This window comes from Piliocolobus tephrosceles, chromosome 14 (assembly GCF_002776525.5).
Source record: "Piliocolobus tephrosceles isolate RC106 chromosome 14, ASM277652v3, whole genome shotgun sequence".
In the NCBI taxonomy this organism is placed as follows: Eukaryota; Metazoa; Chordata; class Mammalia; order Primates; family Cercopithecidae; genus Piliocolobus; species Piliocolobus tephrosceles.
In genome coordinates this window covers 82,059,619-82,086,667 of record NC_045447.1, presented here as the reverse complement: position 1 = coordinate 82,086,667, position 27,049 = coordinate 82,059,619, and the positions used below count along the sequence as shown (strand labels likewise).

Sequence of the window (27,049 nt, the reverse complement as noted above, 5' to 3'; positions counted from 1 at the left end):
TAAATAAATAAATAAATAAATAAATAAATAAATAAATAAATAAATAAATAAATAAATAAATGGAGCCCAGGGGACTGTCCACCCTGACTGCACCAGCTTTCACACTGCTGTCACACTTCTCAGTTCCTTGCATAGGTTTACATCAATAAGTATTATTTTGAAGTAAATCTCATACATCGTATTTCATTTTAGTCTGCATCTTAAAAGATAAGGGCTTTGCTTTTAATCATCACAATACCATTGTCATACTTTAAAATTAACTGTAATTTCTTAATATCATCAAATATTCAGTCACAAATATGCAGTCACTGATCAAATTTTCAATTATTGCACTAATGCTATATTTTCAATGCTTGCTTTTTAAAATTGGTATCCAAATAAGGTCCACACACTGCTGTTGGTTGATATGTCTCTGAAGATACTTTTAATCTACAGATCTTTTGTTTTCCTTGCAATTTTCAAGTTGAAGAATTTCGCAGGAATTTGAATTTAGTTTCAACCGTTCCAGTCAACTTTCTTCTCTGTTCTTTCACCATCCACTGCCTCGCTTCCAGCTGTTTTCCTCTTATTTTCTTTTTTTCCCTAAAGAGAGAACCATCTTTTGCCCTGGACCACAGGCACGTACCTGGTAAACCAAAACTTCTCTCCTCAAAACCATCTAAGGGGCAATCCAAGTATGTCCACAGACATTCCCTGATTGGTCTTTATGATTTGAACATCAACACCTTTCAGTAGCCCTCAAAACCACCTTCTCATCATCAAGTTGCACACTCTAATTTCTTAGAACCCTCCATTAACTTCTTAAGCTATAGGAAAGACCTGAGTGTTGGAGAGAGACAAATCTGTGTCCAAAGTCTAGATTGTGCCACTCCCTAGCTGTCTGAATGTGGGTGAGTTGCTTACCCTCTCTGAGTCTCAAAGGTGAAACTGAGCCCATATCTGCATATCTGCCTGTAAGGTTGCTGTTGGCATTAAATGAGATAATGCATGCCAAACAAGAAACTCAATTCCTAAGTAAACATTAGTTCCTTTTTCTTACTTGTCCTATGCTGTGTTTATAGATACACCTTAGCCTCTCCTAGTATCCTTTAAACCTGCACTAATAAGATAGCCACTAGCTGCATGTGGCTATTGAGGAAAATATGGCTAGTTCAAACTGAGATATGTACTATAAATAAAATATGCACCAGATTTCAAAACTTTAGTGGGGAAAAATGTGAAATATTATATTAATAAGTTTTTACATTGATTATATATTGAATGAAATATAATTACTTTCACATGTTCCTTTTTTTTTTTTTTTAGAGACAGGGTCTTGCTCTGTCACTCAGGCTGGAGTGCAGTGGCATGATCACAGCTCACTGTAATCTTAAACTCATAGGCTCAAGCAATCCTCTCACCTCAGCCTCCTTAGTAGCTGGAACTATAGGCATGCACCACCATGCCCAGTTAATTTTTTTTTTTTTTTTTTTTTCCAGCAGAGGCAGGGTCTTTCTGTGCTGCTCAGGCTGGTCTCAAATGCCTGGCCTCATGTGGTTCCACTGCTTTGGACTCTCAAAGTCCTGGAATTATAGGTGTGAGCCACCATGCCCAGCCCCTTTTTACTTTTTTAATGTGGCTGCTAGATGACTTTAAATTGCATATATAGCTCACGTTATATTTGCACTGGACAGTGGTATTTTAGATCACAGATGGCAAACTCAAGTGCCCACAGGATCCAGATGAGTAACATAAATGAATGCCTTGTTCTGGTGGCATCTGTTCACTCTGGAGATGGTCTCTGCCCCGTCTGAAGGTTGCAGCTGTTCCTTCACTCTGCAGATTGGTGCCATGCCAGGATATAAGGCCATTTTTTTCTTAACTTCCAGTACTCAAATGAGGTTAGGAGAGCAGTCTTTTACAGGAAATTTTCAGGCTTTCAAATATTGGTAACTAATATTTCAAAGTTCCTAATACTTCAAACAGAACATATGTGTGGGCTAGAACCCACTTTGGGCCCCAGCTCGTGACTGCTGCAGAGAGCGTTAACGGCCTCCATCGCATGTACATATCTACCTTCCGTTACCATGGAAGACATACGAACCTAGGCGAGGCCCTCCTCACTCAACACTGCGGGACATCTCTAAAGGAATTCAATTTCAATGGGAATTTAAGGCAAGAAACTGTCTCTAAGGCCTACAAAGGTACTGATATATAAACAGTATAAAAGAGTCACTTTGAGTAATTAAAGCAGGAGCCAAACTGGCCTAGAAACATGTTGAAAACACTTGGAAAAACTGTGGTAAAAGGGAAAGTAATATCAGGTACTCAAAAGTATTAAAATTTCATGTCTTGTGAAGATATTCTATACTTCGTCCTGACAGTCCTGATTAATGGGGAAATTGCTGGGATCTTAATTTATTTTAATTCCTAGAATCCAGAATTATCAATGCTGGTTTGGAACTTAGAGACAGAGCACACAGTTCAACCCTCTCCTCACAGCATGAGAACAGAACATTAAGGCGCAGAAAGTTTTTTTTTTTTTTGAGACAGAGTCTCGCTCTGTTGCCCAGGCTGGAGTGCTGTGGCACAATCTCGGCTCACTGCAAGCTCCACCTCCCGGGTTCACGCCATTCTCCTGCCTCAGCCTCCCAAGTAGCTGGGACTACAGGCACCCACCACCACGCCCGGCTAATTTTTTGTATTTTTAGTAGAGATGGGGTTTCACCGTGTTAGCCGGGATGGTCTCAATCTCCTGACCTCATGATCCGCCCACCTCAGCCTCCCAAAGTGCTGGGATTACAGGCGTGAGCCACCGCACCCGGCCAAGGCCCAGAAAGTTTAATTGACTTGTCTAAGTAAAAATAGCTAGTTTGAAGCGGGGCGCAGTGGCTCACACCTGCAATCCCAACATTTTGGGAGGCTGAGGCAGGCGGATCACTTGAGCCCAGAAGTTTGAGACCAGCCTGGGCAACATGGTGAAACCATATTTCTATAAAAAATAGAAAAATTAGCCAGGTGTGGTGGTATGTGCCTCTAGCCCCTGCTACTCCAGAGGCTGAGATGGGAGGATCATTTGAGCCCAGGAGGTCGAGGCTGCAGTGAGCTGTGATTGCACCACTGTACTTCACCTTGGCGACAGAGTGAGACCTTGTCTCAAAAGGAATGAATAAATAAATAAATAATAACCAGTTTGGTGTAGAATTGAAGTTGAATCCAGGGCTCCTGACTCCAAGACCAGTTATATTAGTTTTCGAGAGAGTTCTGTATTTATATAATCCTGACGTTTCCAGTCAAGTTGCTCTGCATTACTTGTTAGTAATCAGGAAAGGGAATTGGATTGCTAATCTTTTTTTTTTCTTCTTCTTCTTCTTTAACACAGAAAGTCCCTTTACAGAATCCTCCCATTAAGTGGGCTGAAGGACATAAGGGAGTATTTAATATTGAAGTGCAAGCTGTTTCTTCTGTGCACACCCAGGTAAGGAATGTCAATGTTAATAAAGAAGGTAAAGGTGCAGCAGAGGAACCTTTGAAGGACAGGCCAATAAAAGATCAATGAAAATCCTTGTCTACAGATAAATAAAAAATAATCCTTTAGTTCTTTGTGGGGACATGCAAACCTCTTTAAGTTTCATTTGTCATTGGAATAGAAAGACCTTACAAAACCGCTGAGCACCTAAGGGAAAGAACCTAGTATCTGCAATGGTGGTTGAGAAACTTTGCAGGGACACTTGATTTGAAACTCTCATCTTCTGTTACCTCTTTTCCCTCCGTAATTCTGCCACTTTACCAGCCTTTAAAAAGAAATTCTGTACTCCCTCCATTACCTGCCACTGTCTAAGTTCTGCATCTGCTGAGACCCCTCTCTTGGCAGTATGCTTACCTGGTATGCTGACCTCTGCTTACAGAACATGTCAGAGCCTAAATTGTTTTTTCTTCGCTAATAATTATTGAAAGGTTCAATTTCGTGCACTACGTTCTACAAAGAAGTTCATAACCTCAGTCTGAAACATCATGTCTTAGGCCTTCTGGTCTGACACACTGGATAACAGGTTCTATCCATAAAGAGCTATTCAATTGTGTTTATGAATCCACTGGTGAACAATGATGATATAAAACCCCATGATGCCTGCCGTCTCCCTTCCCAGGACAACCACCTAGAGAAGTTCTTCACCCTCTGCCATTCCCTGGAGAGCCAGGTGACCTTCCCCATCCGCGTGCTGGATCAGAAGATTAGCGAGATGGCGCTGGAGCACGAGCTAAAGCTCAGCATCATCTGCCTGAACTCCTCCCGCCTGGAGCCGCTCGTGCTTTTCCTGCACCTGGTGCTGGACAAGCTCTTCCAGCTGTCCGTGCAGCCCATGGTCATCGCTGGCCAGACAGGTATGAACCTGCAGGGCTGGGCTGGGAGGAGGCAGGAGCAAGCAAGCATTGCCTTCTTTAATGAAAAATGACTTTCCAGAAATCCAGAGACAATGTGATCTTCCTTTCCACTGATGATGTGTGTTCAAGGGAGGCCAAGTCTTGTGCTATTTTTTTTTTTGTTTTGAGACTCTCTGCATGTTGGAAAGAAAAAGAAACATTAAAATAGGGTTCTTAATATTATAGCTTTTTGTAAACTTTATTAAATGATTATAGGCAGTCTTTCAAATTCCATTTCTGGTAATTGATGAATTCATTTTACCTTGAAGATATTTTTGTTTTCTTGACTAACGGGAAATGGAACATTTTAAAGTAAGACAACCTGTGTTAAATGGAGGGAAGGAACTCTCTAAATTGAAATGCAATGCGATCAATTTTTAAAGTTAAAACATAAACTCACTATTTTAAAGTGTATAGTTCAGTGGTTTTTAGTATAGTCACAAGGTTGTGCAATGATCGCTGCAATCTAATTTCATAACATTTCCATCAGCTCCAAATAAAACCCCATACCCTTTAGCAGTCACTCCCTATTCATCCCTCCCCCTAGAACTCATCTGTTCTCTCTCTTACAGTCTATTTCAAATGCTTGCTTTTAACAAATTAACACTAAATACAATGTGTACATTTTCCCTTAGAAATAATCTCAAAAGCTTATCCTGGAGGCATGACCAGGGTCCAGTGGTTCTCATAACTCCTCCAGGGTAGACTGGCTGGTGTAGGGCCTCTTTATTTGCCACCATTTTCAGCTGTGCCTATATAGCTCTTCACTGTCCAGTCCAGCAGAAGTCTTTTGGGTACCATCCATATGCCCAGTACTGTACTAAAAGTTGTAGGCTTTGTGACAATAACCAAGAGTATCTCAGACCTCAGAGGACTTATAATATGGCAAAGAGTCAGCAGCACAGGACAGGAGTCCTCAAAGGGACACAGCTAAATTCTTCAGTGGTGGTGGGGAGGGTGGTATCAAAGGAGAGAGCGAGAAAACATCCATTTGGGAGGATGCAGGAGGTCCACATGAAGAGATGGCCTTGAAGAAGGGATAGAGTGAAAACCAACAAAATAAGGGCAATGAGATGAGCGTGGCACAGCAGAGAACCAGAAAAGTGTGGGAGTGTCAGGAAGAAAGTCAACAGCACGGTTGGTGGTGAAACATAAGCACGTGTGGAAGTGGGCTGGGACAATGAAGTGAGGGAGCTTTTAGAGCCAGGGAGGGGCATGTCCTCTTCATCTCTCACTCTGCTTTGCACCCTGATATGCATCTTTTGTGGTTCCACAGATCAAACGTCCTGTGTTGGAGGCTAACTTTTCATCCATGTAGCAGTTGCCTCTCCAGCTAGATTCTTGCAGAGCTCTGCCCTCCTTTGATTGCTTTCTACACCCCCCCATATGTGGCACACTGCTTTGTATATTCCAGCTAGTTAATACAGACTTGTTCACCAGACAAAATATTTGTATGTTTTGAGCAGCTTCTCCATAGCAAGTTGCCACCTTGTGGTGTGGGGACCACGTGGTGTTGGCACAGGCAGAGTAAGTGGAGGTGGCTAGTCTACAAGCATTTATTTAGAACCTATTCTGTGTCTATGCAATGGAAAGCACAGCAGGGGCACAAAAAATATGAGAAATGCACTTTGCATGGGAGGGATTCCGGCTTTCACAGAGAGACAGTTTACCACCAGAAACAGCTGGAGAATCACGTAACTCAGTTTCACTTGGGCCCTGTATTGTGTGGAGTCAGACGGCTTCATGGAGGAGGTGGGACTTGTGCTGAGATTCACAGGGTTGGTGTGATTTTGCGGATAGGAGTGAGGAGGGCTTTCTAGGTGAGGACAACAGCATGAGCAAAGTCTCAGAGGTAAGAGAGCAGGCATGATAAGACAATACAATGACTGCCTCATTTTAAGGGAAGTTGAACTGAGCCAAAAAGGGTACAAGGTTAGGTAAGTAGATCGGAGCCAAACTACGTAGGCGTGGGCCACCAGAACAAGAGGCTCTATGCAGTAAATCAAATATGCATGGGTCTACTGTGGGAATGACTTGATATGCAAACGTTTTTAGGTTAATCTGTACAAGAATCAGCGTTGTGCCCCACATCTCAAATCATAGTGTCCACAACAGTCACGTGGGCATCTTGTAAAGATGCAGAGCCTGATTAATACACCCTCTGGGGTGGGGCCTGAGATCTGCATTTCTGAGTAGCAACCCGGTGATAGTGGTCATGTCCGTCTCAGCCCTCGCTAAGTAGCATCAGTTTACAACCTGGCTTAGAGAAGGAGGATCTGGACAGTCTTATGTCTTTGTCGTTAAAAATCATCAATGCTACTCAGTGGCAGGAGGAGGAAGGTCAAAGGAGGGAATGTGAAGGCATCTGTGGTACCCAGAGCCAGCATGCCGGAGCTCACCAAAACCATTTACTCTTCCCAGGCCTAGTTAAATTGGTCAATGGTCAGGACTCATTGTCACTGTCCTGGAGAAACTTCCACCTCGGTCTCCTTAAGGACCAGCTGTGGGACTACCCATTTTTCTATTGGTTCCTCAGCCAACTTCTCCCAGTTTGCCTTCGAGTCCGTGGTGGCCATCGCCAACAGTCTGCACAACAGCAAGGACCTGAGCAAGGACCAGCATGGGAGGAACTGCCTGCTGGCTTCCTATGTACACTATGTCTTCCGCCTGCCAGAGCTGCAAAGGGACGTGCCCAAGTCAGGTAGAGTTGCCGTGAGTGTGGGACTCTTGTGGGCAGGGCATCACAACCTCCACCCCACTGCAGTGTGATCCAAAATCAAACATCCTATGCTGGGTGCGGTGGCTCACATCTGCAATCCCATGCTCTAGGAGGCTGAGATGGCAGGATCACTTGGAGCCAGAAGTTGGAGACCAGCCCAGGGAACATAACGAGACCCTGTCTCTACAAAAAATATAAAAATTAGCAGAGCAAGGTGGCACATACCTATAGTCCCAGCTACTCAGGAAGCTGAGGCAGGAGGATCACTTAAGCCCAGGAGTTGGAGGCTGCAGTGAACCATGATTGCACCACTGCACTCCAGCCTGGGAAACAGCGAGATCCCATCTCTTAAAACAAACAAACACCCTAAAATTCCATCTTAGTTTTCAGAACAATACAAAGTTTATATGAATGCTGAAATTATGTGTTTCTTTATAGATCTTTCTTCCTCCCTTGCCTCTTTTTATGCTCTAAACACTTATTTTGTCTGCCCATTTGATAATCCCTCACTGGTCTTTACCCACTTGCTAATTTATGATTCAGCTGAGAAACTCTTTTTTAACATGGAGAAGTGGTGACTGATGCCTAGGACTCTAGTATAATAAAGGAAATAAGATATATCCAATGGCAGTGGTTCTTAAACTTTTTGTTATTAAAAAAAAATCCCTTTTCACATTTCCCTCAAACTAAACTATTGAAATAATAGTAATGCGTTTCCCCAATTCTTCTTAATTATTTACATAGGTAATAATCAAGTAGAACTTCTCGTCAGCATGATATAAACATTAGCATCAGTGAGTTCACAAAATTGCAGGCCCAAATAAACATGGCACTTTTGTTGGTCTGTGCAACCTCATTTCTAGTAAATCTGAAAATTTGATTGAGTTTTTAAAAATACTAGTGATGTGGCTGGGTGCGGTGGCTCTCGCCTGTAATCCCAGCACTTTGGGAGGCCAAGGTGAGCAGATCACTTGAGCTCAGGAGTTCAAGACCAGCCTAGGCAACGTGGCAAAAGCCCATGTCTACAAAAATGACAAAACTTAGCCAGGCGTGGTGGCAGGTACCTGTAGTCTCAGCTACTCAGGAGGCTGAGGCAAAAGGATCACTTGAACCTGGGAGGCGGAGGTTGCAGTGAACTGAGATCGTGCTACTGCACTCCAAACTGGAGGACAAACTGAGACCCTGTCTCAAAAAAAAAAATAAATAAATAAATAAATAAATAAATAAATAAATAAATAAATAGTAATATCTCATAGACTCCCATAAGCACTTGTGAAAACATGTCAACATTTAAGGATGAAGAACAGCTATGTGCATCATATACAGTAGTCCTCACAAAGTTCAGATGACTGTATGGATTTTTGAATCTGAGAAAACCTCACTGCATGAATTGTCAAGTTGTCATCATTTCAATATTGATAAATTAAAAATATCCACATTTTTAGCTTCTCATGAGAAATCAGAAGCTCTAGCAACCCTGGGGTCCATTTCCCGATAGCAGGAATAGACTGGAGCCAGTAGTACCCCCGCCTTTGTAAGAAGCATGTGTCGGCTGTTTACCACAATCTGCACCACTCCCTGGGGCCGTCTACCCCATCTACTTCTCTCCAAAAGATTGCCTCCCTGCCCCAACCAGGATTTGCTAAGAAGACCCTAAGTCCAAGGCCTAATCCAGTGGCTTTTCAACTACCCTATCCCTCTTCAATTCCTTCTTAAACTCAGTAAGTGATTCTGTTCCCCTGTCTGTTGACATGTCTCTGCCTGGTGGGGTGCAGGCGCTCCCACTGCCCTCCCTGACCCTCGCTACCACACCTATGGACGCACATCAGCTGCTGCTGTGAGTTCAAAGCTGCTGCAGGCCCGGGTGATGAGCAGCAGTAACCCAGACCTTGCGGGGACACACTCGGCAGCAGACGAGGAAGTGAAGAACATCATGTCTTCAAAGGTAGGAAAGATGGCAAACCCTGGAAGGGGACACAGGCTTTTTTATTTTTTAACTAAAGCTTGGAGAAATAACACAAAAGCAATCAGTGCTGCTGCCCACTGTGCTGATCAGATGCTTTCATGCTCAGCTTTGGAGTGATTAACGTTCTTTAGAATCGATTAAGACCATTCTGACAGATGCGGCAGTAAGACCAGCATCTGAGGATTTGCTGAGAACTGCTTAACTCGGGTAGCAACGTTTTAGAGTATCAGGGGTTTAGCAACATGCAGTCATGTGGCTAAACCATGCATTTTATTTTCAAGGAAAAACAATAGCTTTAACTTTTGATACCTGGAAAGGTTGCCTTTAATTTTGTTTCTTTAATATCTACCTCTTACGTTCATTAACATCCACAGATTGATTATCTCACAAAAAAAAAAAAAAAAAAAAAAATTCCCGGGGAGCGGCTGGGCGCGGTGGCTCACGCCTGTAATCCCAGCACTTTGGGAGGCCGAGGTGGGTGGATTACTTGAGGTCAAGAATTCAAGACCATCCTGGCCAACATGGTGAAACCCCATCTCTACTAAAAATACAAAAAAATTGGCCAAGCGCGGTGACTCATGCCTGTAATCCCAGCTCTTTGGGAGGCCAAGGTGGGTGGATCACAAGGTCAGGAGTTCAAGACCAGCCTGGCTAACATGGTGAAACCCCATCTCTACTAAAAATACAAAATTAGCCAGGCATGGTAGCCCATGCCTGTAATCCCAGCTACTCAGGAGGCTGAGGCAGGAGAATCTCTTGAATCCAGGAGGTGGAGGTTGTGATGAACTGAGATTGCGCCATTGCACTCTAGCCTAGGCAACAAGAGCAAAACTCGGTCTCAAAAAAAAAAAAAAAAAATTACAAAACATTAGTCGTGGTAGTAGGCACCTGTAATCCCAGCTACTCAGGAGGCTGAGGCAGGAGAATTGCTTGAACATAGGAGGTGGAGGTTGCAGTGAGCCGAGGTTGCACCACTGCACTCCAGCTTGGGATACAAGAGTGAGACTCCATCTCAAAAAAAAATATCCCAAGGAGCAATGCCAAATTTTATACGCAAATAAAAACTGACATCCTGAGAAGGTTGATGACTTGCCCTATATTGTTTTTCCCTCCATGAATTCTTTATTTTTTTCATGATAAAGTTTTACTTTATCATGAACAGTTTTAGAGTTATAGAATTATATACTCTCTACCCAGTCTCCTCATTATTAACATTTTACATTAAAATGGTACTTTCGGCACAATTTGTGAACCGATATTCATGCAATATTATCATTCATTAAGTTCATCTTTATTCACCTCTTCTCAGTTTTTCTCCAGTGTCTTTTTTCTGTCCCAGGATCCCATCCAGGATGCCACATTACATTTTGCAGTCTTGCCTCCATAGGCTCCTCTTGCTGGGGACAATTTCTTAGACTTTCTTTGTTCTTCATGCCCTTGACAGTTTTGAGGAGTAATGATCAGGTATTTTGTAGACTGTCTCTCATTAGGAATTTTTAATGATTTTAATATTATTCACATACCATAAAATTCACCCTTTTTATAAAGATGGAGTATACGATCCAGTGGTCTTTAGTCTACTCACAAAGCTACCACGATGAATTCTTAGCCTGAATTTTTTCTCCAGTGATCTGTGTCCTCAGGGTGGCTGAGCTTTTAGAGTAATACCATTTCCCCTGATTAAGAGAAATCAAAATCTCTAGGTTTAGACACAGACACAGTTTCACCCTTACAAATTCCACCCACTTGACACAGTGTGGCGTGAGGAAGGAAATCTGGAGACCAGGGTTTGGGGCTGGGCGCCGGTACTGCCCCGCCGTGTGGCCATGGGAAAGTCATTTAACTGTGCTAGGCCTCATGTCCTCATCTCTGCAGAGGTCCTGACCCCTGGATGAACTTAAGAACCGTCTGCCCTGGATCTTTTAAAAACACTGGATTTGGCGGGGCACAGTGGCTCACGCCTATAATCCCAGCACTTTGGGAGGTGGGCCAATTACGAGGTCAGGAGATCGAGACCATCCTGGTTAACACGGTGAAACCCTGTCACTACTAAAAATACAAAATACTAGCCAGGTGTGGTGATGGGTGCCTGTAGTCCCAACTACTCAGGAGGCTGAGGCAGGAGAATGGTGTGAACCCAGGAGGCAGAGCTTGCGGTGAGCCGAGATCGCGCCACTGCACTCCGGCCTGGGTGACAGTGAGACTCCATCTAAAAAAAAAAAAAAAAAAAAAACCCTGGATTCACCCCCCTGAGATGCTGAAGATCTATAATCTGAGCCATCAGGAATTCTATCCTTATTGACTTACAAAATTATTCATATTCTCTCCTTTTTGACTTACAAAAATCAGTGCAGGGATGTGCTAGAGCGAGCTCATACTTGTTCCCAAAGGCTGATTGCTTAGTTTTCCAGAATTTTTTGAGCCAGTTTTGAAACAGACATTGTTAAAATTAAATTGTATAAACTTAAAATTAAACAGGTTATATTAAAAACAAAGGTAATCTGAATGCAATGTGGTATGCTAGATTGTATCTTGGAACAGAAATAGGACATGAGTATAAAAACTGGTGAAATCTGAATTGTTCATGGTTTAATTAATAGTAACATATCAATGTTAATTTCTTAGTTTTGACAAATGTACCTTATCATAAAAGATATTAACATTAAGAGAAATGCAATGGAAGGCATATAAGAAATACTAACTTTGCAACTTCTCTGTAAATCTAATAATAACTATATAAATAACTACTCCAGAATTAAAAGTTCACTTTGAAAAGCTAAACTTAGTCCCTTCCTAATAATTTCATTGTATGCTATGATATCTAAGTGCTTCGTTCTTTATGTCTACTGTATCTGTGTGATGAAAATATTATATAACGATTTGCTACTGCACATGTCTCCCTAACTGCATTTCCATGACATCATGTTGGCAGATTGAAATCAGCTATGATGAAAGTATTTATGGCACAGAAATTGGCAAATGCTACAAATTAGCCCTACCCCACTGACAACTGGTTGTTAAACATTTGCCAGCGCACCATGGTTCAGCCTCATATTGAAGACCCCTTTCAGCAATGCCACTTTCTGATCACCTGGGAAAAAAGTGGTCTGCAGCTATTATGGACAGCCTAGATCTTTCTATTTTTCTTTGATAAAAATGAAAATATTAAATTTTTATGTGGACAGGGATAACAGTTTTCGAATTATTTTGTAGCACGGGGAGAAAATGTTTAATAGCGCATGACACCTCCACTTCCTTTCGGAGGTAGGAGACAGTGTGGTGCAATACCATATTAAACCACAGAGAGACACTGTTCCCACACATTTTTTCCTGGTGTCCCCTGAAGTCACAGACTCCTAGAATGTTGGAAGGGACTACTCAGCACCCCAGATTCTTAAATAGTTTTTAACTGTAGGTTGCTACACACAAACTATTAACAGGGATTATCTCAAGAGCAAGTAGAATTAGGTATAACTTCACCGTCTTTGCTTTGTTTTATATTTACTTAGGGCAATTATTTTACCTTTGTAACCAGGAAAAAATAAATGCATGAACAATGAATTCTGAGGTTGTGATTTCCAGGTGTCTGGCTTACCTTTCCATGGTTGGTTGACTGTTAAACCATGTTTATGTGTTGTAGATCGCCGATCGCAACTGCAGCCGAATGTCTTACTATTGCTCTGGCAATAGTGATGTTCCAAGTTCAACTACAGCCCCAAGGCCAGCCAGCAAAAAGGTACCGAACAGAGCAATGTGAGGATCATCATGGGATAGGAACAGAAGAATCTCCTCATGCCCTCACACTACGCTTGAAAATAGTCAAAGTGCTCCCCTGCCTGGTCCTGTTGTGCTAACACACACACACACCGCACTTTTGCAGCCCTGTCGTTTACCCCACATTTGACCACCTAACTGCCCATTAACTCAGTGTTTCTTTCACTTTCTCATGCATCAGAATTACCTGGAAGCCTTGTTAAAACTGGTCGCTGGACCCTACCTCCTGAGTTTCTGATTCAATAGATCTGAGCTGGAAGCTCAAGAATTTGCATTTCTAACAAGTTCCCAGCTGATGCTGGTCCAGGACCACACTTTGAGAACCACTGCATTAGCCTCCTTTTAGTAGAGGGAAAGCTGGGGACAATTCATCCTTGACAAAAGTGAATGGCAATAATTAGGTATCATTTGCTTCAATACTATATAAAGTAATATGAGATGCTTCCTTGTAATTCTTCACAATCAGCCTTACCTATGAGTTCAGAAACTTTAAAAGCTGTTAAACTGCTTACCTGGAGTTTTAAAGCAACAAAATCCCCAATCATAGTCACAGCCTCTGTGGTCTGAGGGATGGAGTTAAAAAGAGCTGTCTGCCCTAAGTTTCCTCTCTTCTAGGCACCCAAGAGTCTCACCATTATGGTAGCTACTGAAGTTTTTAATGTCTTTGAAGACCTGTATTAAAATGTAAATATGGCGGGACACAGCGGCTCACACCTGTAATCCCAGCACTTTGGGAGGCTGAGGTGGGTGGATTACCTGAGGTCAGGAGTTCAAGATAAGCCTGGCCAACATGGTGAAACGCCCTCTCTACTAAAGATACAAAAACTAGCTGGGCATAGTGGCAGGCACCTGTAATCTCAGCTGCTCAGGAGGCTGAGGCAGGAGAATAACTTGAACATGGGAGGCAGAGGCTGCAGTGAGCTGAGATTGTGCCACTGCACTCCAGCCTGGGCGACAGAATGAGACTCCATCTCAAAAAAAGAAAAAAAAAAAAACAGTACATATGCTTATTACAAAGGATAACACAGGAAGCCATTTGCAAGAGCTCACATCACAGGGAAATGCTTATTAAACAGGCAAGGAGGGACTGAGCCTCCCTAAGGCTCCCTTTGGACTGGATGAGGGAAAGATCAAGTGTGGGAGGGCCGGGGCCTGGTGCTCTACACTTCGCAGTATTCCAGGCACCATATGTCTAGTGAGAGGTACCAGGATTTAACTATAAAAGAAAAAGTGAAAAAAGACGTGGCTAGGCTAAAAGCAAATTTGTCCACTTGCTCTAAAATTTAGAATTAGGCTATCACAGGCCCTATGCAGTGACTGGTTATAAGTATTATACCATTTTCCTTTCTTAAAAACCATTATTTGCTTAAGGCCTGATTTCTTTAACCCATGTCCTGTTTGGTTTTGTAACTGCCATGTTTTGACCTGAAATGACCAGGATAGAGACATTTTATTTCAAAGGGAAGTTTGGCCAGTATGTTTCCTTAATAGCGTAGCAGACAGGGTTTTGCTGCTTGGCTATTTTATATAACCTCCAGAGCAAGGTGTTCTTGTAATAATGCTGCCCAGAAAGCAGCATAAATTACTTTAAGGAGCAGCTTATCCTTGTCTAATCTCTTCTTGCCATAAGACCCTGGCAGACAAACTGACCTATTTTCTAGAGGCGAACTTTGAAGCTGGGGGAGCATATCTTGCCTACAATGAGAAGATCAACGTGTAGTCCATGTGCACAGTTAGACCACCTGCTAGATTGAAACTCAACCCCACACCTCTCTCAAGTGAGACAGCTTCACTTAGGACTCACAACAGCAAACAAATGTGTTAATGTGTATTAAAATTACTAAGGTTTGACTAACCTCACAAAATGAAGTGAAAGCAACCAATAAGCTGAAACACCTAAGCAGTCTCCATTCATCACCACTAACCCACTGGGGATCTAATTGGTGAAAATACCCAAGCATGTACACAGAGATTTTCCCTTTGTCCTCTTTTAGTTTAGCTGAGTAGCTCTCAAATTTTAATGTACACAAGAATTAGTACATTGGGTTGCGTGCATACTGGACCCTGTGGGTAATTTTTATTTATTTATTTATTTTTTGAAACGGGGTCTCACTCACTCTGTCACCCAGGCTGGAGTACCATGGTGCAATCTTGGCTCACTGCAACCTCTGCCTCCCAGGTTTAAGTGATTCTCTTGCCTCAGCCTCCCGAGTAGCTGGGATTACAACCGTGAACTACCACACCTGGCTAATTTTTGTATTTTTAATATAGATGGGGTTTCACCATGTTGGCCAGGCTCATCTCAAACTCCTGACCTCAAGTAATCTGCCCTCCTCAGCCTCCCAAAGTGCTGGGATTACAGGCATGAGTCAACACACCTAGCCCTCTGTGGATAATTTAAACAACTGTCAAGAGCAATGTTTGCTGTAATCAGTTTTTGCTTTAGGTGTTGACTTTAAAACTTAATTTGCAAATAAGGCTATGATGTTAGGGTGTTCAGATAGCTTTAGCTTTCTTGCCTACTTTCTTACCCAGAAAAAAAAATGAGTTTATATTTATTCCAAGTTTTGTGGGCATAAGATGAAAGAAAACCACAGAAAATTCCTAGATATCATTTTTGGCATTAATTAGGGTGACCAACTGCTCTCATTTGCCCCAGACTGAGGGAGTCCCCAAGATGTAAGGCTTTCTATTTTAAGACCAGGACATTATCAAGCACACTGCAATGGACTGATTGCCCTATCTTCAGTCTTGAACTTCTTCCTCATCAAAATGATTGTCAGGAACATGAACACATAGCCAGACATGCTGGAGAATGGGAAAGGTGTAAGTCACCATGTGCGTCATTTGCTACTGAGCAGTAGGAGACTTGAAGGGAAGCAAAGATGCAAAGTGGAGCTGGGGGACTTTCCAAGCATCTGGCCCTGGGACATAGAAATTTAGAAGCTGTGAGTTAAGGCTGATACTGCTATGCCTTTCAGAGCACAACATCCTCTCATAAACCCCCATCCATCCTGTTTCCCCCAATGCCATATTGACATTATAAAAACAAAAATTGTCCAGTCTCCCAGAGCGTTTAGATACCATCCAGACAGTGGTTTTCAAAGTATGACCCTGGACCAGCAGCAGCAGCAGCAGCAGCAGCACCCGGGAACTTGTTAGAAATGCAAATTCCCAGGCTGTTGAATCAGAATATCTGGGGGTGGGGCCCAGCAGTCTGTGTTTCATCAGGCCCTCCAGGGGATTCTGATACAAAAAGGCCAGGGAGTAGTGACTCACTCCTGTAATCCCAGCACTTTGGGAGGCCGAGGCGGGTGCATTGCTTGAGCTCAGGAGTTTGAGACTAAGTGGGTAGCATGGTGAAACCCCATCTCTACCAAAAAAAAAAAAAAACTAGCTGGGCTCGGTGGCGCATGCCTTTAGCCCTAGCTATTTGGGACTAAAGTAGGTGGCAGGATTGCTTGAGCCAGGGGATTTGCAGTGAGTGAGATGACGCCACTGCACTCCGGCCTGGGCGACAGAGTGCAGCCCTATCTCAAAAAAAAAACCAGTTTGAGAACTGCTGCCACCAACCAACTGATTTTATGGATGAGAAAACCGAGGGCAAAGAGAGGAATGGCTTGCACGTGGTCACGCAGAGTTTTCAGCAGGACCTGAGAGGAAAGTAAAACAGTACCGGTTTTGATGGCTACCCAAAATGTTTCCCCCATAGACTAGAGTTTCACTTCCAGGCTGAGTCCATTCCTTCAAACCTGTCTGTCCTGTGCAGCACTGACCCCAGCCTTCTACCCACCGAAATGTCCTCCAGTCTCAGGTGATCTCAGCACCGACTTTGCCATCCACCACTTACTGCCTAGAACATCTAAGACACGTGCTTCAGGAACTAACAAGCTATTAAATTGGGGGGCTGGGGGAGAAAAGAAAAGAAGTGTTGGTGAATATAATAGCCTTTGTCATCACAGCCTAATTTTTTTGGTTCTTATTTAGCATTTCCATGAGGAGCTTGCCCTCCAGATGGTGGTCAGCACTGGAATGGTGAGAGAAACAGTCTTCAAGTATGCCTGGTTCTTCTTTGAGCTTCTGGTGAGATTCTTGCACATTTGTGTCTACACTCAATAGGCCAGGAGAAGCACACGGCAGAAAGGAATTGACATTTTGTTCATTGAGTTGCCCCTGCTGAAAACCTGGGGTGGTTTTTTGAAATCTAATAATGTCTTGCCCCTCCCCATCCTTCTTCCACTAAATTGTGTTGCTTCTACCATGAAAATCTATCTCTGTCCTGTGAGTTCTCATCACCTTCACCACTCCCCACCTGGCCACACACCATCATCTCTCATGTGCCTCTCACAATGACATCCTCTTTTTCCTGCCTGTATCCATTTTTGCCCTTGGCCCACCCATTCTGCACATGACAGCCAATACTAAACAGAGAATGTCACACTCCTTTTAAAAACCCATCGATGGTTTTCACTGCACTGAGAAGAAAGCACACATTTTTATCATGGCCTAAATAGCCCTTGTATGATTCTGTTGTTTACCTCCCTCTCTAACCTCATCTCATGCCACATTCCCCCGTCATTCAGCCACATTCCCCCGTCATTCAGCCACATGGTCCTCTTTTGGTGCTTTGAAGATTCCAAGGCTGTTTTGGCCTCACAGCCTTTTCCAGATTCTCTTTCTGCTTGCTAGCTTTCACCTCCGCACCCCCAACACACACAGTTTCTATTCTTCTCTGTAGATTTCAGCTTCAGTGGAAGCACCTCTAACAGGCCTTTTCTGATCACCTTCTACTGTAATATATCTTCCTCTATTATTTTCCTTCTGAGCACCCTATTTATTTCCTTCCTAGCACTTATCACAGTTTCGAATTGTTTTTTCTGTCTCAACTATTAGATTTTTAGGATTTAGGTCTCTCTTGTGCATTATCCCATCTCTAGCCTCAGCACACTGCTTGGTACCGTGGAAGGCCCAGCTAATATCTGTTGGAAAACAGAATGAAATTTGTATATCTGTTTATCCTAAGACTTCTGCCATTACTCGAGCAGAAAAGCAAAAGGTATAGCCATAATACCTTAATTTTAAAATTAGGGAAATAATAGTGATAACTATTTTTTTGTTTAATTATTAATGGAATTAAAAGGATTTTACCATAGAGGCACTAAAAATAAACATTTCTTCAGTGTTGATAAGCGGAGATGCATAGTGAGATGATGTTGAATGAAAAGGTCTAAAGACACAGACACCAACAATATAAAAATATATATGCAAACAATTTGGAGGATTTGGAGTAGGTTGAGATTTAGTGATAGTGTTAGCTTTATATTCATTGGGTTCTTTCCCCTGTCCCGTTAAGTGAATCATATATATATATATATATATATTTTTTTTTTTTTTTTTTTTTTTTTTTTTTTTTAAAGAGAGTCTAGGCTGGGCGTGGTGTCTCACACCTGTAATCCTAGCACTTTGGGAGGCCGAGGCAGGTGGGTCACTTGAGGTCAGGAGTTTGAGACCAACCTGACCAACGTGACAAAACCCGTCTCTACTAAAAATACAAAACTTAGCCGGGCATGGTGGCATGTGCCTGTAATCCCATCTACTCAGGAGGCTGAGGCAGGAGAATTGCTTGAACCTGGGAGGCAGAGGTTGCAGTGAGCCCAGATGGCACCACTGCACTCCAGCCTAGGCGATAAAACGAGACTTCATCTCAAAAAAAAGAGAGAGAGTCTAAAGAGATGGGAGGGTTTCCACCTAAGCTCTAGTTTCTATATGTAAGCTGAAGCCTAAGAAACAGGGAGAGATGCTGAACAACAGGACCCAGAACAAAGGGCAAAGGAAACAAAAATGAAACATCCACTGGGGAGGAAATAGGAAGCAATGTGGAATAGAGTTCAGAAGAAATCAGGTTCATGCCACAGAAAAATACCCAGGATTCAAATCCCATGAAGGTTTGCAAAGTCTCAACCTCTAGTTTGAGAAAGGTCCCAAAGCATGGTCCCAAATCCTTGCCACAGAACCACCTGGAGGTGCTTAGTAAAAATAAAGCAGAGATTCTTTCTCAAAGCACTAAAATTAGGAGGCTGGAGGCCAGCATTGTGCATTTACCTGTCTTCTCAGGTGACTTCTAAACCTGTTAATGATCCACTGGTCCACACCACCTCTGTTCTGTGAGTCCTAAACAGAGCTACAGGTCTTTTGGAATTTGTACCCAGACAACACCAGAATTTTTTTCATTCTAAAAGCTAAGCTAATTAAGGAGGTAGCTGCAGTTCACAAGTCTTGAGGCAAGAGCATTAGCAATGAGACATGAGCTCCATGCTCTGGCAGGAAACAGACTGGGCCATAAAACCCATTCCGCTCTTGTTTCTTGAGGCATGAGAAGTATCAGAACCAGCACCCCATGCCCTTTATATCCTGCTTCTATTTACGCATCCCACCCACCATCATGTCTCTCCGTAAAGAAGATTCACTCAGCCTGGCTCTGCAAAAATGAAAAAATTAGCTGGGTATGGTAGCAGATGCTTGTGGTCTCAGTTACTCAGGAGGCTGACGCAAGAGCATCACTTGAGCCCCAGAGTTCAAGGCTGCAGTGAGCCATGATCATGCCACTGCACTCCAGCCCAGGCAGCAGATTGAGACCCTGTCTCTTAAAAAAAAAAAAGAAAGAAAGAAAGAAAAAAAAGAGGGTGGGGGGTGGGCTGGGGGGTGGGAAAGAAGAAGAAGAAGGTTCACTTGGGTTGTAATAATCCAGCTGTGGATAATTCATACAAATAATTCATTCCCAGTGTGGCATTCAGCATTGCTAATTCTGAGTGGTTCCGTGTGGCATCTTAGAGCTCTCTTTCCAAAGGAAGTTTGCATTCTCTGCAGGTGTAATGATGACTCTGTTCTTCATAGAATCCCAATAATAGTTGGCATACCAATGGGAGAAAGAATAATCACATCAAAAATGTACTGAGCATCTTACTCTATATGTGCCAGGCAGTGTTTTAAGCATTTTAATGCATTATCTAATGTAATCATTATGCAATCTTGAGGCAGGAGGAGCTTTTATTATCCCAAATTTACAGTTGGGGTTGGAGGAAGGGTGGTGGCCATAAGGAGAGTCTCCAAGTCAGTCAAAGGCTTCAGCAGTACCACTTCACTGCCCCTAACTGTTTTTGGCCTTGCACATTTATTTGCTAGGGCTTGGTTGGCCCAGGAGAGAAAGCGTAAGCTAAAGCACATGGCCCATCTTACCTCTAGGAAGTCCCTTATGGTAAACAGATGAAGTTTTTTGGGAAGAAAGCCTCTGCTAATCTAAGCATATTGCAGGGGTTTGTCAACATGCAGATCACCCAAGACACCAGTTCTACCAGCAGCCTAAACCCTAAGTCTGTCAGGTCCTGGCAGTACAGAGTTTCCATTGCCCAAAAGGGTTAACTGAAAGCATTGATCAAAAGGACTCTGCTCAGCATGTGTGGGAGGTTCGGGGGCCAATGAGGATTGGTGAGAGCCCCCGGGGTGCAGCAGCTGGCAGAAGCCTTTCTCTATGCTAGCTCTAAAATATCAAGAGTACAGCAGAGTAACTGGGGCCTAGAAAAGTCTGGAGGCAGATGAGACAATCTTATAAAAGGAGCCCCAGGCTGGGGCCTTAGAAAAATGTTGCCACTGCCAGGACCCCACTGCAGCAGGGATGAGGGCGGTGGAAGTGAGTAACTACCTGGGCCTCTCTGTTCTCGCACCTACTGATCCCCTTGTTTGTGCTCCTATTGGCCAACTCCAAACAGAAGCCAAAGGTTAAGGGGGCCTGAGTGATGTGGTCCCTCCAGACCCCCTTCCCAGCATTCACAGACAGAGAGAGAAGGACAAGAAATCCGTCAGGGAGCTGGGGTACAGGCAAATGGAAACTATCATCCCCCAGCCAGAACTTTGCAAGGAAATTGACCTCAGACTCAGACAAGGTGCCCAATTCTTCATGCATTGTTTATGCATTTGCCTGACCAATGCCCAGGAAGTTATTTGAAAACCAGAACAGTTTTTTGTTTTTCTTTTTCAAGAAGCTTAAGAAAGACAACAGCTTCCTTGGCCTTAGCCAACAACCTGGGCAATTTAACACCCTCTAGTTGTGTCAATGTCCAAGCGCTAATGAACAACCACTTTGGCATTAGAGCTGTTAAACACAATCCTTGGGCGAATTTCACACTTGCTAATGAATAAAATCCCTGTGCTTCTAGAAACTGCTGAGCCAGAACTTGGAGAAATAGAGATAAATGGGTGACCTAGTTTACTCACTCAGGACATGAAGTTCCACATTAAGGGGTTCTTTAGAGGTGCCCCTACTTTAGATGGGCCACAGAGGACTATATAGGGGAAAAGATTTTTGTGCCTCGCCCCACTCTACAAATAATGGGCCAGGCCTCCACCAGTGTTTCTACTGGATGTTCTTCTCTGGAGATCCAGAGGACACAGTAGCTGGCGAGCTGCTGACAGTCTGGAAAGAGGCCATTAGTTGGAAGTATGGTATTGTGAGAATTATTTATTTGGTTGTAGAATGGCCAAACTCAGCAGACAGGAGCCAAATACAGCAATGAGTTCTGAAAGTCTTAGTGCTGGGGTGCTTAGCCTGCCCAGAAGCAGGATTGGTGTTGCCCGAAACAAAGAGGCCTTGTCTTCTTAAGTCCTTTGTTAGGAGCATAGCGAGAGAGAGGCTTTTTTCAGACAAAAATGGGGGTTCAGTTCTCACCCTTCATTCAGGTCTTCTCACCAGGTGCATGTGGCCCTGCGGGATACGAGCCCATCTCCGTGTCCCAAACCAAACAGGATGCCGCCGTGAGGAGAAACCGTGGTTTCTACACTGAGCTTTAGGATTTGATGTCCTTGAGGTCTTCCCTGAGCTGGCCATGGCGTTATCTGAAAACATGAAACAATAAAGCCTGTGTCTCTGTTTTTTTCTTCTTCTTTTACCTTTCCTTTGTTTTTTCTGTTTGTTTCCATGCTAACAAAAATTGCCAGTGCTGCATGCATCCTTAGAAACTGAATTCTGCTGTTAGTACGTTAACGTTCTCTCATGTAGCTCCTGGGAGTGGAAGTCCCCTCTTCTTCCAGTCCAAAGAGAGGGCAAATGTGGGTAGTTCAACTTCCAGTGCCATTAGTAGTAGTAGTAGTAGTAGTAGTAGTAGTAGTAGTAGTAGTAGTATTGCAATGGCTTTCTGACTAATCTAGACACATTCATGAAAATGACCTCAGAGTGTAGGGATCCAACCACAAGACCTCCTAGTCTTCCCCATGTTCCTAATAGTGTAAGCAACTTCCAACAAGGATAAGACTCAACCTCAGATGGGGTCATGAGGGCCTATATTGACCTGTGAATCTCCCGGCCCCAAGATGCCCAAAAAATAAGCATGATCTTGATTTAAAATTGTGGTAGGCATTGAGACAGTATTATTCTAGTCATAATGCAGGCAGTCACCAATTGACACAAGGATATCTATATATAGATAATATATATATGTATATATATCCATATAGATATATCTGTATATAAATATCTTTGTGTCAATTGATGAATTGTTTGCATTATATATGTAACCACAGTATACACCAATTTGTGTCAATATACCAATTTTTGTCAATTGGTATTTGTATTGACACAAAGATATCTATATAGAGATACTAGATAGATAGATAATCTGTATATAGATATTTTTGTGTCAATTGGTGACTGTCTGCACTATGTATGTACCTACAAATTAGACTTACAGAACTCAAAATTTCCCCTAGAGGTAATATTTCCCCTGGAGGCAATGTTCTAAATAGTGGTTCTGTTTCCAGCTGGCCAAGATTTCCTGCTCAGTATATAATATAGCTAAAATTTACAGGAGTAGAAGATAACTGCTGGAAACTATAGAACTGTTTCTGGAAAAACTGTGCTCCCTCAAGAAACGCTGAAACTCAAGATAGGAGGAACATTTCTCCCCTGTTCTCCTTACTGTAGTTTCAGGAACAGAAAAGATTTCAGTTTGCATCAAGAACCTTGTGATAAACAGTTTCTTCCTATGTCATGTGTTCTGTCCTATGATAGAGGACACCTAGCTGGTTACAGGAGCCCAGCTCAGGTCTGCCTTCCAGGAAGCAGGCAGTTGAGAACACTGTAGCTAAAGAATTAAGCTCCTGGCTTTGTCAGCAGCAAGAAGGGAGCCTCTGACTTGGGGTCAAAAAGAGGACACCCTTCCCACCTCCCGCCACCATGGTAACCATTGGTGTGTTTGCAGCATTTTAGTCCAGAGCTTGCTCGGGCACCACCAGCAAAGATAAAGTGTCAGAAAATCCATTGTTAGCATTTTTGTGTCTTTCCCCCTTTTCCGCATTGTACAAGCAGGTCACCAATCTCCATGTTGACATTTCCCCCACCCCTCTCCGTAGGTGAAAAGCATGGCCCAGCATGTACATAACATGGACAAACGGGACAGTTTTCGGAGGACTCGTTTTTCTGACCGTTTCATGGACGACATAACGACTATTGTTAATGTGGTCACCTCGGAAATTGCAGCCCTTTTAGTAAAACCACAGAAGGTAACTGTGTTTTACTCTTTATTTTCTAAATTGTTTACCTGGAACGTATATTACTTTCATAATCAGAGAAAAATAAGCATCACTTAAAAACAATAATTAAAATATAACTGTAATGACAGTTAAATGCATAGGTTATACTGGACTAGACCTTGATATGGGGCTGGAAAATTGTTATAAAGAAATTGCACATATGAGGCCAGGGGTTTGAGACCTGCCTGGCTAACGTGGTGACATGGTGAGACCCCGTCTCTACTAAAAATGCAAAAATTAGCTGAGCATGGTTGTGCACATCTGTAATCCCAGCAAGTGGGAGGGAGAAGCAAGAGAATTGCTTGAACCCGGGAGACAGAGGTTGCAGTGAGCTAGGATGGTACCACAGCACTCCAGCCTGGGTGACAGAGTGAGACTCTGTTTCAAACAAAAAAAAAAAACAAAAAGAAATTACAATATGGACTATGGTTTAAATTATCATATCAGGCCAGGTGCAGTGACTCACACCTGTAATCCCAGCCCTTTGGGAGGCTGAGGTGGTCAGATCACTTGAGGTCAGGCATTCGAGACCAGCCTAGCCAACATGTTGAAACCCCGTCTCTGCTAAAAATACAGAAAATTAGCCAGGTGTGGTGGCGCGTGCCTGTAATCCCAGCTACTCGGGAGGCTGAGGCAGGAGAATCACTTGAGCCCAGGAGGTGGAAGTTACAGTGAGCCAAGATGGTGCCACAGCACTCCAGCCTGGGTGACAGAGTGAGACTCTGTCTAAAAAAAAGAAAAATGTAAATATGAAAGACATTATTTTTGCTCTTAGGAAATACACCTTGAAGTATTATGGGGTAAATGGGCATGATATTTGCAACCCATCCTCAAATGGTTCAGAAAAACATGTTTTTATATTCATAGAATGATGAAACAAATGTAGCAAAATGTCAAGTACTGATAAGCTTGGTTAAAGGGTATACAATAGTTATTTGTACTATTCTTGCACCTTTTCTGTAAGTTTGAAATTGTTTCAAAATAAAAGCTAAAAAATATATAAATGAAATAAATCAAATGTTTACAAGGTAGCTACAAAAATCTCAGGAAGCAATGTTTATTATTAATAGTTTTGTCATTATTGAGAATTTGCATAGTACCAAGTGCTCAGGAGATTTTCATTTGTTTATTCCTCATGGCAAACTTTGTTGGAACAGCAATGGTATCTCCATATTGCCAGGTGTGAGAGTAAGGCACAATGAGGTTGATAAAATTTCCAAAAGTAACACACAGCCAGCAGTAAAGCCAAGACTGGAGATTTTAAACCTGGATATTGAGTCATGTAAACCACCCAGGAGGAGTGACCACGTGGAGAACGCGGAGAGAGTTCGAGGACCTCTCAGCGACACTGTGGCAACCCTTTTATCGGGTCCCCATCCATCCCAGTGACTTGACTGGTCAGCATGGCCTGAATTTGAAAATTACATAATAAAAGAGCAAAATAGTTTCAAACCATATTTTTAATAGTGTCAAAGGAAATTGATTTGTCATTCTGAGAATAAAGGACATAAACATGAAAAACTGAATCCTAGATTGCTCTGAAGCACTGTAAAATCCCTCATAAATATGAGCACTGAGAAATAATGCAAATTAAATTTTGGTTTTTTTTTTTTTTTTTTTGAGACGGAGCTTCGCTCTTTTTCCCCAGGCTAGAGTGCAATGGTGCGATCTTGGCTCACTGCAACCTCCACCTCCCGGGTTCAAGCGATTCTCCTGCCTCAGCCTCCTGAGTAGCTGGGATTACAGGCATGCGCCACCATGCCTGGCTAATTTTGTATTTTCAGTAGAGACGGGGTTTCTCCATGTTGGTCAGGCTGATCTTGAACTCCCGACCTCAGGTGATCCACCCACCTTGGCCTCCCAAAGTGCTGGAATTACAGGTGTGAGCCACCGCACCTGGACAAATTAAAAAAATTTTAAATAAGCGTAGCTTATTAATTGGGATTCATGGAGGAATTCACCCTATGGAGTATGACTCTGACCTCTCTTAGGCTGGAAATGCTGCCTGATTGGGGAATACATTTCTTAGGTAAAAACTAATTCTTTTATCCTGATTGGATTTTCTGTAATAATCCTTAAAAATTAAGAAACTATCTCATTGAAGATAGTAAGTACTCTTCAAGTCAGTTTCCCCAAAAAAGAGAATAGTTACAAAAAAAAAAAAATAGTTACCAGGATATTAAAAAAATTTTTTGGATCCAACATATTATATAGAGAATGAGCTTAAGTATACACATATAAATATGCATGTAGAAAAAAATGACTGGAAGGAAATGCACCTAAATATTAACAGTACATGGATAATTACTTGATTCAACCTCACAGTCATGGCTTTAGTTAAAGGAGACTTAACTACTTTGCCCAGTGTCACCCAGAGGGACAGTGGCTGAAATAATAGGACCTGTCTCTCCCAACTTTCCCACCAGTGACTGGGAGTTCAACTCCAGAGTGTACCACAAAATGATTTGGGTGTGTGTTTGTTTGTTGTTAAGGAAAATGAACAGGCAGAAAAGATGAACATCAGCCTGGCTTTCTTCTTGTATGACCTTCTCTCCCTCATGGATCGGGGCTTTGTGTTTAACCTCATCAGACATTATTGCAACCAGGTGAGTGTCCCTCCGAGCGAGCCATTTTGTTCCTTCTCATGTAATGTGATGTTCATTGCCATGGTATGCTGTCTTATTCATTACCCAGTTAGCTTGAGTCCTGCACATCCTGTGTTTTGCAGCACATCCCCATGTCTGTGCCATGGACATTCCATGGATACTCTGGTTTACCTTGATTCCTGGAGCATTTACCAACCCAGTGTAGAAGGGTCAACAAATTCATCTCTGGGAATTAAAAGTTGTGATATGACCTGAATCTTCAATTTAACATTTAACAGAAAATTAACATGGCTATACAGTACTTTAAATCTTTGATGAGTCCTCGAGCTCCCAGTCTGAGGTCTCTTTTCACATATTAGGGTAATTAATTAATTTGCTGTTGTGATATTCTGACTTGAAAGAACCCTTTAAAGTGTTCTTAAATAAAATCATTCAGAGATATTTAATTTCACTGAGCACATAGCAAATATTTCATAAACCAAGTGCATCTATCAGTGCCATCCCCCCAATTTTTTAAATGAAATTATTCATATACTGCCTCCCACAAACTACCCTAACAATAGTAACATAGACAGCAGTTATTGTTGCTACTCCTCTCCTTCCATATCCTTACTCTAGTCACTAGTATACCATCATTACTGCTACTACCACCACCAGCCACCACCATTGTCATTACCTCCCATGTCCACTATCACCACCTCCTCCACCATCACCACCTCCTCCCCCACCACCAACACCTCCTTCACCATCACCACAACCTCCACCACCACCATCACCACCACCTCCACCATCACTACCTCCTCCACCATCACCAACACCTCCTTCACCATCACCGCAACCTCCGCCACCAGCGTCACCACCACCTCCACCATCAAACCTCCTCCACCATCACCACAACCTCCACCACCAACATCACCACCTCCACCATCACCAACTCCTCCACCATCACCACCATCTTCACCATCACCACCAGCTCCACTATCACCAACACCACCTCCACCA

At 42.8% G+C, this 27,049-nt stretch overlaps 1 protein-coding gene across 6 annotated transcripts in view; it reads left to right on the top strand.

The window, feature by feature from the left end:
- DOCK8 (dedicator of cytokinesis 8) overlaps window positions 1-27,049 on the top strand; it is a 238,921-nt gene that overhangs the window by 147,988 nt on the left and 63,884 nt on the right. For all 6 annotated transcript variants that reach the window (XM_023213223.3, XM_023213218.3, XM_023213224.2 and 3 more), the window contains 8 exons: window positions 3,362-3,457; window positions 4,128-4,362; window positions 6,938-7,102; window positions 8,896-9,065; window positions 12,727-12,822; window positions 16,848-16,943; window positions 23,262-23,411; window positions 25,934-26,047. In XM_023213223.3, the coding sequence (XP_023068991.1) occupies window positions 3,362-3,457; window positions 4,128-4,362; window positions 6,938-7,102; window positions 8,896-9,065; window positions 12,727-12,822; window positions 16,848-16,943; window positions 23,262-23,411; window positions 25,934-26,047 (1,122 nt within the window). The remainder of the gene's footprint in view (window positions 1-3,361; window positions 3,458-4,127; window positions 4,363-6,937; window positions 7,103-8,895; window positions 9,066-12,726; window positions 12,823-16,847; window positions 16,944-23,261; window positions 23,412-25,933; window positions 26,048-27,049) is intronic.